The sequence below is a fragment of the Rhinolophus hipposideros genome (genome assembly GCF_964194185.1).
Source record: "Rhinolophus hipposideros genome assembly, chromosome: 14".
Taxonomy (NCBI): domain Eukaryota; kingdom Metazoa; phylum Chordata; class Mammalia; order Chiroptera; family Rhinolophidae; genus Rhinolophus; species Rhinolophus hipposideros.
In genome coordinates this window covers 63,078,342-63,092,025 of record NC_138060.1, presented here as the reverse complement: position 1 = coordinate 63,092,025, position 13,684 = coordinate 63,078,342, and the positions used below count along the sequence as shown (strand labels likewise).

The 13,684-nt window shown below is 59.9% G+C and overlaps 1 protein-coding gene across 1 annotated transcript; it reads left to right on the top strand.

The window, feature by feature from the left end:
- Positions 1 to 5,540: 5,540 nt before the first annotated feature.
- DUSP7 (dual specificity phosphatase 7) lies at positions 5,541 to 13,001 on the top strand. Its single transcript, XM_081071923.1, has 3 exons — positions 5,541 to 6,215; positions 7,723 to 8,157; positions 10,917 to 13,001. Exons 1-3 carry the CDS (start codon positions 5,705 to 5,707, stop codon positions 11,222 to 11,224), a joined length of 1,254 nt encoding a protein of 417 aa, XP_080928049.1. The 5' UTR covers positions 5,541 to 5,704; the 3' UTR covers positions 11,225 to 13,001.
- Positions 13,002 to 13,684: the final 683 nt, after the last annotated feature.

Sequence of the window (13,684 nt, the reverse complement as noted above, 5' to 3'; positions counted from 1 at the left end):
GGAGCCAGGCCCTTGGGCAAGACATTTCCCTTCCTAGACCTCAGCTTTCCCATCTGTAGAACAGACAGACAAGTCCTGCTCTGCTGACCTCCCTGGAGAACCCAGGGTGAATGCAAGGCTGAAGATGTGAAAGCTGCAATGGGGGGAGAGCAACATAGGGTGCGGCCTCTGTGCCAGGACAGAAACCAGTTCCAAGTCAGCTCTGAGCAGAGCTTGAAAGGCTGACTTGCCCAGGTCAACCAACCCAGCAGACCCCCAGCCCTCCTAGGGGAACCTGTGCCAGCAAGAGCTTGGATCTGAGGGAGGATGGGGCCATGTGGAAGGCCTGGCCACCCCACCCCAGACCCCCACAGGCTGAATTGTGCTTAAATGGGTAGAGGGCAGCACCCTCTGGACCCCACAGGGGGGATTCAGAGCAGGAGCTGCCTGCTGAGGTCCGACAGTGCAGGCTTCCTGACGTGGGGGCCCCTCAGAAGCCGGAGATGATTTTAGAGGGTGGGGGCAGGGAATGAGTCAGGGGTGCTGTGTCTGGGGCCCAGAGTGGGGAGCAGGAGGAAGTCGGGGTGAAGGAGCTGGGGGTGGGGACAGAGAGGCCACAGCTGCTCTGGCTATGAATTAGCAAATAGGACTTAGCAAATAGGTTTAATCGCCCTTGTCTACCACAGTTAACCAACTGGTCATGCCCGCTCGGAAGAGTTTTGAGGCCAGCGGATGGTCAGCAAGAGAGAAAGTTCTGTGATTGACTAGTAATGTCTGCCAGGGGCAAAGCATTGAAGAGTGGTGACCATTAGACTTCTCTTTTCCATCCTCAGGCTGGCCCCAGGGGGCTGGATATGTGGTTGGGAGAAGCACACTCTCAATGATGAGTGGCCACAGGGAACCCACTGTGGGGAGGTTGGCCAAGGGCTTGCTCTTTCACTGTTGGCTGGGTAGCTGGGAGAGGGAGGAATTATATTGGTCTCATCCCCGTCTGAGGCCCCACTTCACTGCCCTGCACACACCCTGGCCCAGGGAAGGTGCTCAGAAAATGTTTGAACACGAATGGAGGGGAGGTGCCCACAACACCCAGCTCCCTTCACGCTGTCCTTCCGCCTTCTCCAGGCTGTTTTGGGGAGTCCCTGGTCTCCCGAACCCTGGCTTCCATCCTGCCAGGTCTTGCTCTCAGATTTTCCTCTCAGATTTACCCTGTCTCCCACCTGCTCCCCAGGGTCCTGTCTTCCTACGCCCTCTGCCCTATAGATGTGGGCACGGCATAGGGAGGATGAGCAGGCACAGGAGTTCCCAGCACCAGAACTGTTCTAGGCAACAGCTTCCCCATGCTGTACTGCCATCACCCAGGGCCTAGTCGCCCCCATCGGTCCTTCCAGAGCTTGTCACAAAATTCCAGCAACAGCCAATAGGGCAGGGTGAGCCCAGGTGACTGGAAGGTCGAGGGAGGGGGGCATAGACTCCCCCCTCCTGTAACAACCTGTCTGGGGTTCCTGTCTGTGGGCACCCCTCCAACAAGAGTGGCAAGTGCCCCAGTATACCGTGTGTTTGGGTGTGTACATGAAACTGTGTGTACGCACATGTATATTTCTGTACTTTTGCATAGGTCTGTGTATTTCTGCACAGCCACATATGTACCTGGGAGCACATGTGGGTATATAGGTAGGTCTGTGTGTGTGTGTGCCTGTATTGTGTGTGTCCTTACGTATGTGTGGGAGTACATGCCAGGGGTTCGATCCACGGCAGGGAAGTTCGCAGGCCTTTGACAGTCCACCCCTTGCCTGGCTTAGACGTGACCTGACTGCACCCCAGGCAGGCACCTCACCAAGGGACAGGGAAGAAGCTGTCCCCAGGGTCGGCGGCAAGCAGCGCGCCCCCCAGTCTGGGTCTCGGGCGGGGCTCTGATGGCATACTGCCCCCAGCCGGGTGCATCTGCCGTGGGCAGAGGCTGGCATCATGGGCTGGAGGGCTGGGCTCATGCCCCTGCCCCTGCTTGGCTCTCGTAGTAGGATGTGAATAGACCCACTGGAAGAAGCTGTCTGTCTGGAAGCAAGCAGGAGCTCACCTTAAATCTGTGCTAAGCACGTAGGATAGGAGGGCAACGCGCTGACAGACCCACCTCCCCTCCTCCCTCTGTGGCATAGGTCATTCAAAACACGGGAGCCCATCTCTAAGAAATCCAGGGGCACTAGTGGGAAAGGGAAGTATGCTTCCAAGATGCTTAAACTATTCTTGGTGACACAGCCCCTTGGTGACATACGCTTGTATGCCATGTGGACATGTGTGTGGGGGGGAAGGTGCACACCAGTTCACATCTGCTCTGTTTACATCAAACGTCCCACCACCACGGCCAAGGTTTGCCCTGCTGGGAAGTTCCCTTCATTGTGTGGTTCTGGGGCTGGATATGTGCAAACAGAGAGGGCAACTCCTAACATGCCTCATGGGTTCGGGCTTGGCACCTGTGTAAACAGGAATGAGACAGAGATGGCAAGAGGAGGAATGGGCTTAAGGGGACGTGGACATTGGGTGACCAAAGGGAGAAAGTCTGGTGGAGGGTGTTGAACAGTGACTGTGATAAGAGTCCAGAACAAAGTAGAGGGGGGCAGGTATCCTGGGAGCATGGAGCAGGGGGGCTAATCTAGCCTGGAGGACGAGGGGAGGCCTCCCTGAAGGTGACCCCTGAGCTGGGATCTTAGAAGACAGGCAAAGGGTGAGGGCAAAAACTGTCCGAGCTGAGGGAGTACAGTGTGCGAAGGCCTGGAGGTGGGAGAGGAGTATGGCCCTCAGACATAGCCTACCTGCCGTCCCCTCCTGAGACCAGCTCATCCCCAGGGACCCCACACCTACCCTTCGGGGAGACCTGGTGAATGGACATCTCTTCTAGGAGCTACAGGTGAGCGAAGGCCTGAACCTTGACGGCAGGACAGGCCACGTTCCTGAAGAGGAAGGGTGTCTTTGGTCCCAAGACCTCCCCCAGGGCACCGGCATCCTTAAGGGAGGCTCACAGTAGCAGGGTGAGGCCCTCGGCAGGGACAGCTTTGGCCTCCTGCCGTCTGACCACGGGCAAGTTCCTGCTGTGCTCCAGGCCTTGGAAGTCAGAGGGTTCTGTTTTCCATGCACCCCCTTCCCTGCACATACAAGGGCAGCCCTCTGTGATCCATTTCATGCATTGGGCCTAGCTGTGCAAGGCTGGAGGCAGGGCTTCCACTCAGGAACTAAGGCTTTGGGCCTCTCCTTCAACCCCGGGTGATGGGGGCCCAGGCCCCACTGGCACTACACGCGTATACAGCCAGGTTAATTCTTCTCCATTCGTTTGCTTCCACTGTCACCCTCTCCACATGGGCTCTCATTTCTCCTGTTATCATCCCAAACCTGCCTCTTTTTACATCCCTGATGGAGGATGGCCCCCCACCCCCGGAGTTCTTCCAATGCCACACACACATCCTCACAGGCCTCTTCCAGGGTGTATGTCCCCTCTAGAGCAGTCCAGAACCTGGGAGACAAGGGGGCCATCCAAGCTAACGTGAGGGATGGCAAGGCCTCCTTTCCTCTCTCCATGTTCTTATGCATGGGGGACGGGGACTGTGGGAGCACAGGGGAGGTTCTCATTTCCGTTGTGCCCCCACTGACGAGAGCAGGGGCTAACTTCTCATCAAGCACCGCTATAGCAGAAACTCTCCAACCAGCCTCCCAGGAAACATTCACTGGCCCGCGGTCCCCTCCCTGTGGGTCTGCTCAGCCGTCTTTTTTGAGTGCTGCCTCCATTCCTGACAACCAGGACCTGGACTGCTGGCCAAGGGGCCTGGCCTCAGGGAAGCTCCCTCCCAGCCAGACAGGTTTGTGATGGACCTGCTGGGCGCTGTCCAAGGCAGCACTCTGCTACATGAGGAAAACTGAGAACCAGAGAGGTCACACAACGCATCAGCAAGTGACACGGCAGAATCTGCTGGGCCTCTCAGGCCCTGACAGCTCTGCCACAGGTCCTAGGACCCCAGGGAAGTAGACTCTGCTAGCAAACCGCAGGCAACCCTGGATGATAAGACCTTCTCTGGCTGCGATGCTGGGGTCTTCTTTGGGCTGTGGCTGGGGCAGACCCCCGCTCCTTTGGGACACAGCCCTGCCGCCAGGGATGAAACCCTCAAAGTAGACTGCTGGGCAGGGAATACTGCAGGGAGCAGACTGCCCCAGGGCTGCCTTTCTTCCTGCCTTAGGGTCGGCGGAAAGCACAAATCCTCCGTTTCAGAGGCCCTCCGTTAGGCAAATCTCAGTACCACAGACCCCCACCTCTGACCCTGATTCTCTCCAGCTGTGGGTAGAGGCAGGGTAGCCAGCTGTGCGCCGACAAGCCTCGGGCTGAGTAGGGGGGGTAAACCCCAAGGAGGTGGGGTCACTCCGCCCGGCCAGGGGACAGATGAGTAGGACCACAGGACCCAGCCGCAAGCTTTCAGCGCAGGCGGACAACCGTGGCTCCTTAGGCAAAGCGCGGCAGGCCGTGCGCACGCGCGCCGCCGGAGTCGAGCCGCTTTGTTCCAGGGCTACCTGCGGATCCATTCACCTCCTCTGCTCCGCCCACCCTCGAACGGGCACCGCCCTCTCGCGGAGACCCCGCCCACTTCCCGCGCTGGGTGGAACCGACGGCGGACCCCGCCTCCTTTCCCCACTGTCTCCTTCGGCTGCGATTGGCCACCTTCGCGTCGCACTCCCGCCTACCGCGAAAGTTGATGGGTGTACTGGGAAGGAGGTAGGGGAAAGAGAGCCGATTATAAAGGAGCGCTCCGCCTCCCACCCGCCCCAGTGGAAAAGTCACGTGCCGCTTCACTCCGCGCCTGTCACCACCCAGCTTGGAAAGCTTTCTTAAAGGGCCCGCTCTCTCCTCCCAGGGCTGGTCCTTTCCAGGTTTTCTCCACTCCTGCCCACCGTGGGTGTCGCAGCCCTGGGCCGTCCTACTCTGCCAGTTGTCCAGGTGCTTATTCCGGATCAGGCCTGCTGGGGTGAGACCCCTCCAAGGTCTCAGAGCCTGTGGTTATCACAGGGACTATGCAGTCGCCTGAAATGAGGACCGTGTCTGGCACGTAGTAGGCGGTCAATTTCCTTTTGTTGAATGAACTCACTGAGAGAATGAATGAATGGGGTTGACAGGAGGAGAGGAGATTGGCTCAGCGTGACCGCCCCATCCCCGGGGAAACTCCGCTTCGGCGAATGTGGGGAGGGGATGCCAGGCGCAGGACGCATCCAGGGCAGCCCTTCACCATAGGTCCGTGAAGAACTGGGAGCGCGGGTCTCCCGGACCCAGGAGGGCGTCTTGATCGGGCCCCCTAAGTGGGGTGTACCCAGATCCGCGCAAGGAAAGAGCCGCGGCGCTGAGGCGGGGCGAGGGCCCAGGCGCAGGTCTCGGCGCACCCGGCCGCGAGCGCGTCGGCGTACCCAGTGGGGAGGAGCGGTGGCGGCGCGGCGCCTTTAAGGCCGGGAGCCGGCCCCGCAGCCCCGCCCCCGGAGGACGCTTCGGCGCGCGGCCTCGGGTGCCGCCGTTTAATTGGGGCTGTCAGGCCGCGGCGCGCGCGGAGGGCCGGGCGGGACGGAGGCCGGGAGGCCGGGGCGGCGGGCGCGCAGCTCGGCGGGAGGCGGGCGCCCAGAGACGCGGCTGGGGCCCGCGCGGCCCGGGCGCGGTCCCTGGTCAGGGCTGCCCGGCCCCGGCCCCGGGCCACCCGCGCTCCCCATGAAAAACCAGCTCCGCGGCCCCCCAGTGCGGGCGCCCATGTCGGCCTCGGGGGCGTCGGCGGCTGCGGGAACCGGGGCGGGGTTGGAGACCGGTGCGGGGTCCGGCGCGGGCACCGGGGCGGGAGCGGTGACGGGTGCGGGGGCCATGCCTTGCAAGAGCGCCGAGTGGCTACAGGAGGAGTTGGAAGCGCGCGGCGGCGCGTCCCTGCTGCTGCTCGACTGCCGGCCGCACGAGCTCTTCGAGTCGTCGCACATCGAGACGGCCATCAACCTGGCCATCCCGGGCCTCATGCTGCGCCGCCTGCGCAAGGGCAACCTGCCTATCCGCTCCATCATCCCCAACCACGCCGACAAGGAGCGCTTCGCCACGCGTTGCAAAGCGGCCACCGTGCTGCTCTACGACGAGGCCACGGCCGAGTGGCAGCCAGAGCCCGGCGCACCCGCCTCGGTGCTTGGCCTGCTCTTGCAAAAGCTGCGCGACGACGGCTGCCAGGCCTACTACCTCCAAGGTGAGGGCAGCACCGCGACCCGGTCCGGGGTTAGGGCTCTAGAGCGACTCCCTGACGCCCCCGCCGGAGGCTACTTTCTCTCCCAGCGCTCAGCCTGCCCCGCTGGCGCCACGTCGCCCCCGGCCCGCATCCGCCCCTCGCGGGAGCCCGGCCCCGGCCGTGCGGGTTTGGACTGGCGTGGGGGCCCCTTTGCAGCCCTTTCTCGGCACGATTCGAGTGGGCTGAACAAACTTCCCTGCTTGGGCTTGCCTTTTTAACTGTTATTGGGGCCATGGCAGCGTCCAGGTTCCAGCTGAGCCCCTCAAAGTAGGGAGGGGCCCCTCCTGGGGCCCCCAAAGGCTACAGGGCACCCAAGTCTAGCTCCTCCAGCTTGGAATGTGTGTCCCTGGACTTCCAGGGACAAGGCAGGAGCCTTTTTCAGCACCATGCGGGCTCCCAGAGCATAGGGACCATTGGGGTTGGGGGACTCCAGGCATTATTGCATGGGTCGTGCTGCTTGGGGATCACTGCCTCTTGGAGGCGCTTGGGGCGCGGCTGTAAGCAGTGTCCCTTGCCCCAGCCCTGGCTTTCCAGGGCCCCCAGTCCCCAGCATGCCGCCTCAGAGCTTGTGGAAGGGGGAGGCAGCGCTGGGGGGGGGGGGGCGCGAGTGGCTGCAGCCGGTGTTTCCAATTAACATTCCAAAATGGCCTCTCGCTGGCAGTGGGGCGGGCAGGCGGGGAGGGGAGAGGAGGCCTGCAGCACCCTCGGGCGCAGGGCCCATGCTTAGCAGCAAGGCGCTCCCCATTTCTAATCCCTGTAAAGCCCCCAGCGGTTCACCCCCTCTGTGGGTCCAAGGCTGGGGGATGTTGTGTTTTAAGGGGGAGTTCTGGAGAGGCGGCTAGGACCCCTTTTATAGACCTGTGCCTGCTGGGGGAAAGGGCCAGCCAGTACCTTCACACTATCCTCCCTGACTGGTTGGGGGTGGGGTGCAGGCTCTGGACTCCAGGTCAGGAGGCCGGAGCCCTCTCTGCCTTTGACCCAGACACAGCTCTGGCTTCTGCAGTCTCATCTATAAGAGGGGTTTGCAGACCCACAGGTGCTGGCCTGAGATGGTGTTGTCTGCTTTTCTTTAGCACTTAGCAATTATTGGGCACCCATGGGTGCTAGGTGCACATGGGAGCTGTAGAAGAGGCGTGAGCTAGGGCCTGTCCTCAAGTGCCCTAAAACTAGTGGTATGGCTGGAGCCTTGAAGCCTTATGAGTAGGGTATGGAGCTTAGACATGTTACTTTACCTCCTGGGGCCTCAGTTTCCTCATCTGTGAAGTGGGTCATAGGGTAGATATGGAGAAAACAGGAGAAGGTACACGTATACCATATTTGGCACAGCCTATGTTGGCCGTTATTGGTGTTATGCTGCTTGACGTGGGGCGCCGGGGCCATCATGGTCTCGTGCAACCCTTTGGCCTGGGGCCACTGGCCCGTGACACCAACAGTCTCTGACCCAGACCCTATCTCGCCCTGGCCACAGGTGGTTTCAACAAGTTCCAGACAGAGTACTCCGAGCACTGCGAGACCAACGTGGACAGCTCGTCCTCACCCAGCGGCTCGCCACCCACCTCAGTGCTGGGCCTGGGGGGCCTCCGTATCAGCTCGGACTGCTCGGACGGTGAGTCAGACCGAGAGCTGCCCAGCAGTGCCACCGAGTCGGACGGCAGCCCTGTGCCATCGAGCCAACCGGCCTTCCCTGTCCAGATCCTGCCCTACCTCTACCTCGGCTGTGCCAAGGACTCCACCAACCTGGACGTGCTCGGCAAGTACGGCATCAAGTACATCCTCAACGTCACGCCCAACCTGCCCAACGCCTTCGAGCACGGCGGCGAGTTCACCTACAAGCAAATCCCCATCTCCGACCACTGGAGCCAGAACCTCTCCCAGTTCTTCCCCGAGGCCATCAGCTTCATCGGTAGGTGTTGCTGTGCCCTGGGCAGGGAGGGCAGGCAGGCGTGTCAAGGTGTGTACCGCACTCTGGGTGTCACCTGCGCCTGACTAGGTAGCTCTGGGCCTGTCAAGGCCTGTGTGTGCCCTGCGAGTGCCAGCATGCGCCCATGGGTGTACCCATACCTGCTGTGAGTCACCGAAGCCCTCAGGGCCAGAGCAGTCCCCTGAGCCCTGGGCTCCCTGCAGCTGTCGGCACCTCATGGCCTCTACCGTGCTGCTTGGGATTCTCTGGCTTTGCTGTTTCAGGCTGAGCAAGCTGAAACATCGCAGCTCTCAGGCCTCCCACGGGTCTCGCCGGCTCCGTGTCACACGTCGGCACATGTGTCTCTCCAGAGTGGGCCTGTCATGGTGCCTTTTGGGCTTCGCTGTGTACCTGAGGGGGCCGAAGGGTAGTCTGGAGCTAAAGGCCTCCCCAAAACGAGCAGCTGTTGGAATGTGGGACCCAGGTGCTCCCGGCAGCCTGGGGGGCTTGCTTGGAGAACAGGGGTTGTAGAGAGAATGTGTGTGGGGGGGGGAGACTGAGGAAGGCCTGTTCTGCTGTCGTAGAGCCCTCTGAGCCCCCGACGGCCCCAGCCTCCGTTGACTTGGGCTCCGTGAGTCGCCTTATCTCTGACCGCCCCTCCTGCTTCCTCCTCGGCCAGCTGGAGGCCGGTGACCACAGGTCATCTTCCGTGGCCTCCCCTCTCTCCCAGGGTGCTGGAAAGAGACACAAGATCAGGGTGAATGGAAACCTTGAGTTCCCTGAGCCTGGTGACCCAGTGTTTTTGCCCAGCTTTCGGTGGCAGGGAGGAGGTAGCCAGGGCCGTCTTCTCCAACTGGCCGCTGTGTCCAGTGGAGGGCGTTTTGGTGTCCGCTGGGCTGGGCCAGCTTTAATAACAGGAAGTGGGAGGCTCCCCCATCTCATCCGCTTACTGGGAACCAAAACTAGGTGCCTGGCTGGGAGGAAGGAAGGAAGCTGGGGCCTGGGGGAGGGGCTGTGACTGGGCCTGCGGGGCTTCCAGCTCTGCCCAGGAGGACAGGGCCCAGGGGCTGTGGTGCGGCCTCAGCTTCTGTGCTGCCCCTCGACTAGGGAGGGGAGTTGAGGGGACCCCAGATTCCTCAGGCCTGAGCCTGGTTTGTGGGCGCCTTTATCCTTCTTGAGGGCCCCTCTACATCTGGGAAGGGGGACAGGGGGGGTATAAAGGTAGCGGGGAACCATATTCCCCATCTGACGAGGGAAGGAATTGAGGCCCCAGCATCTCATAGGCTGCAGTGGGCCAGGACCCAGCACCAGCACCCCCACAGCTCAGCCACACCCTGAAAGGGCTAAAAATAAAGGCAGCGGGAGCAGTTTCACGTTGGATCACCTGGAAGTGGGTTTGGGGGCCAGGCGGTCCCCATATCCTGGTGTGTCACCACTGGAGACTTGTGTCCATCACCTCCTTCTGCCCCAAATCTCAAGGTCAGACCACAGGGTTCGACACAAAGCCACAGCATCTGTCTCTTCCCGTGCTGGTCTTGTCCCCACTCAGTCCCAAGTCTGGACTGAGCACCGACTGCATGCTTAGCCCTGGGTACCCTCCCAGGGGGTAGGGGTGGGAGGAGGAGCTCTGCCAGGCCCGATGCGGTGAGCACCGGCTGGGGAACAGTCTGTGACCCTATGGGTCGTCTTGTAGGAGTTCGTAGACTGAGTGCCAACTGTGCGCTGGTTCCCAATGGGCTCGGAGTCAGGGAGGTGGGGAGCTTGGGGGCCGTAGGGCTGCCTCTTGTTTACCTATGTCCCTGGCACAGCTGAGGCACAAAGAGGCAGCTGCCCTGGGGTCCAGGGGAGGACAGATTACAGGACTGAGTTGTTCAGTGGCTCAGCCGGTATTTGAGCTCCTACTGTGTGCGAGGCAAAGGAGTCTGAGAGTGGCACTGGGGGAAGCTGGGAGGGGTGGAGGGGAGGGTTGAAAGACCTTGGTTGGTTGTGGGAGATGTCACTGGCACATGGGCCTGCTGGGGTGGCATATAATAAGTGGGGTGGGGGTCCTACTTAATCAAATCCCACTTGTGAAACCTCAGGCATGGCCCTCATCCTAGTACCTGGCTATTTAGGAACAGAGCTAAGGCCCTGAGGATGAGGACTGGCTGGGCCCCTATTCCCTTGTGGAGGGGCCTCCCAAAGGCCTGTTTCCCAGGAGGCTCTTGGGGGGGTGCCCGTGGGTGCCCAGGAGAACGAGCTCAGTCCCCACCCCCAGGTCATGGGCTGGCAGCGGTGGGGATGACAAATTAGAAGTAACCTGTATGTGGCCTTGGGCTGTTCACTTTGTCTCTGTGCCCGTTTCCGCATTTATAACATTAGCTTACTAGCCATGGTGCCGAGCACCCGAGAGGGTCCAGGTGACACCCTCAGCACTGTCGCAGCACTAGCAGTGATTATGTCGTCAGTCAGTAGCATTTGTGGGGCTGTCACTTGGCTCAGGTCCTTACAAGAGCACTGTTAATACGGGGGCCCATTTTATAGATAAGTGAACTGAGGCACAGGGATGTCCAGTGGCTTGGCGGTAACGAGTGGCAGAGCCCTCCCCACAGTCATGCTCTTGACCTCTGCCCCCAGTTGCGGTCTCACCCATGTGGGACTGCACCAGGTCCCTCCAGAGTCAGGCACCAGCCAGCCCGTGACCATGCCGCCCTCTGTGCGCCAGCCCTGCATGCTGGCTCCTGGGAGGAGGCGCCTCCCTGACGCGTGCCTGTGTGTTTCAGACGAGGCCCGCTCCAAGAAGTGTGGTGTCCTGGTGCACTGCCTGGCCGGCATCAGCCGCTCGGTGACGGTGACCGTGGCCTACCTGATGCAGAAGATGAACCTGTCACTCAATGACGCCTATGACTTTGTCAAGAGGAAAAAGTCCAACATCTCACCCAATTTCAACTTTATGGGGCAGCTGCTGGACTTTGAGCGGACGCTGGGGCTGAGCAGCCCGTGCGACAACCACACCCCCAGCGAGCAGCTCTACTTCTCCACGCCCACCAACCACAACCTGTTCCCACTCAACACCCTGGAGTCCACGTGAGGCCATGGGCACCGGTGGGCTGGGTGCTGGCTCCTCCCCCACCCTCCACAGGGCTGCGTGGGTGAGCCCGTGCTGCTGTGTCTGTCCTGAGGGACCTGGACACCGCCTGGATCCAGGCTGACAAGTGGCCAAGCTGCCCTTACCATCCTGGGTGGGCAGAGCCCACAGCAAGGCCTCCGTCTGCAGGACTTTCTGGAGAGGCCGCCGGCGCTCAGACACGGCTGCGGGGGGTCCAATGGAACCTCATCCTTGGCCCAGGACACTCCATTCTGCTGAGGCCCAGTCAGTTTGGCTGTTTTTTAAAGACATCCACGGACCTGAGTTTACGTTTTACTTTCGGCAGGTAAATCCAAGCTCCCTGGAGCAGTGTTCACATTCTGATTGTTCTTTTTTAAATGAAAAGTGTTATTTTCAGGCTACACGCAACAGTGGATTGTATAAACCAGTATTTCATCCCTTTCTTGATTCTGAGAGAGAGAGAGAGGGAGAGAGAGAGAGAGAGAGAGAGGTGTTCTCAGTTTTCTTTTTCTTCCTATTTCAAAAGCAATTATAGGTCTTTTGTTTTCTTTCTTTGTTTTTTTTAATGGAAAAGACAAACCCCATGTTGATCTTGACCAAATGCGTTTTGCACATGTGTGAAGCCTCCGTTTCTGCAGCAGGCCCTTCCTGAAGCAGTGGTTTGCTGCTCTCAGCGTCGGCCCCCATCAGCCCACATCTCCCACCTTGGCCCAGCCCAGCATGGCTCTGCATGGGCCTGTGATGGCCACTGCAAGTTGTCATGGTCAGCTGGACAGGTGGCCTTTGCAGTCTCTGCCCTCCCAACTGCCCCTCTGGTGGTCCCTGCAGACTTCCCAAGGTAGGAGACAGGAGGCCCTGCTGGAGGTGGGGCCACGGGGGACTGCCAAGCAGTTGTGTTAGCCCTCTGGGCTCGGCCCCTAGGAGGGCCTGGGCCCTGACCCTTTTCTACACAGACTCACTGCTTCTGTCTCTTTTTCTCTCTCCGTTTATAACTGAGAGTGGAGGCCCAGGGGCTGGGGGAATCTTCGGTGGTGGGGGCCCAGCCTTGCTTCCTGGTTCTGTCCCTCACCCTGGCTGTTGCTTTGGTTCAGCTGCCACCCCCAGCCCGCTTGTCCCCGTGGAAGCCTGCCTAGCGCTCGTCTTGCCCATGCCTTCTACTACCAGGAAACCGTACCCATTTCAGTCCCGGGGCAGGCACAGGGGGCAAGCATGGACAAGTGAAAGGGATGTAAGGCTCTGTCCGCAACCCCCACCCCCGCATCCAGAGAACAATGCCACGGATTCCGTTATCCTCCTCCAGTTGTGTTCCTTCTCCAACCTCAGTTCTACCAGGTGTCAGGACTGCATGGGGGCCGAGCAGGGGGAGCGGGCGGGCCGGTCCCCGAGCAAGCCAGTGCTCGGCATGTGAGCGAGGCCACAGCCCTCTGCCCCCACTGCATCTTACCTCACAGGGGTTGTTTTCAGGGATTCTTTAAGGCAGCGGATTAAAATCTTGCCACAGTCGAGAAATTGACAAAAAGCTTCCATGCTGTACATGGTTCTCTTTCTCTCTTTTTTACTTTTAAAAATAAAAACCCAGAAAGATGCATCAGATTTGTGTAAATGAGGGTATGCCAAGAGGGTGGCCAGTTTTGCTTTATGATCTTATGAAGGAAAATTTGTGACCCTACATATATACACACACACACACACATATATATATATATCCCGAACCAGCAACGGGACTTTGTTTATATTGCAAATAAATATTATTTTTTCTTTAAAATGAGTTGTGTCTGATAAGGGCAAGGGCTGGGGGAGGCAAGAAGGGACACTGGCTGGCATCCCAGCGCCTGCCCTGTGAGAGGCAGTGGCCAGAGTCTGCGTGGTACTTGCTTTGACCCCTCAGAGGTGCCCATAGCTGAGGGAGCAGCCAGGCCTCTGGGAGAAGCTGGGTGTGGGCATTTCCCCAGCCCTGGGGTGCTGGCAGACAGGGGCATCAGCTTTCCCTGTTGGCCTTTGCTGACTGGTTGACAGGAGATGGAAGCTTAGAGAGGTTTCATGGCCCAAGGTCCCACAGCTGAGCCCTTGCTCACCCTGAATCGCTGAGCTGTCTGCTTGGACGCTGTCCAGGGGCCCTGGGGCTGCAGGGGATAGAGCTGCTCCTGCGGCTGGGATGGTGGGGTGTCCATTTATCACCCTGTCCCCCTGCCCCCACAGACCCTGGGACACCAGTGGAACATGAAACTTGGCCAGGGATGGGTCAGCCCTGTTTTGCCCCTTTGGAGCTGGGTGGCCTCTGACAGGTTCCTGAGCCTCAGTTTCCACCACTGTAAAGTAGGGCGGATCACACCCAGATACCCAGTGCTTTCTGTGATCATTTCCTGGCCTTGACCTGCAGGGAGAAATCAACATCCATGGAGTCCCTTCTGGGGGCTCAAGGACAGGCTGTGGGCAAGAGCA

Coding starts and splice junctions, on each gene's coding strand:
- DUSP7 (XM_081071923.1), top strand. CDS start 5,705: ATGAAAAACCAGCTCCGCGGCCCCCCAGTGCGGGCGCCCATGTCGGCC. Junction 6,216..7,722: donor CCAGGCCTACTACCTCCAAG/GTGAGGGCAGCA, acceptor CCCTGGCCACAG/GTGGTTTCAACAAGTTCCAG. Junction 8,158..10,916: donor CGAGGCCATCAGCTTCATCG/GTAGGTGTTGCT, acceptor TGTGTGTTTCAG/ACGAGGCCCGCTCCAAGAAG.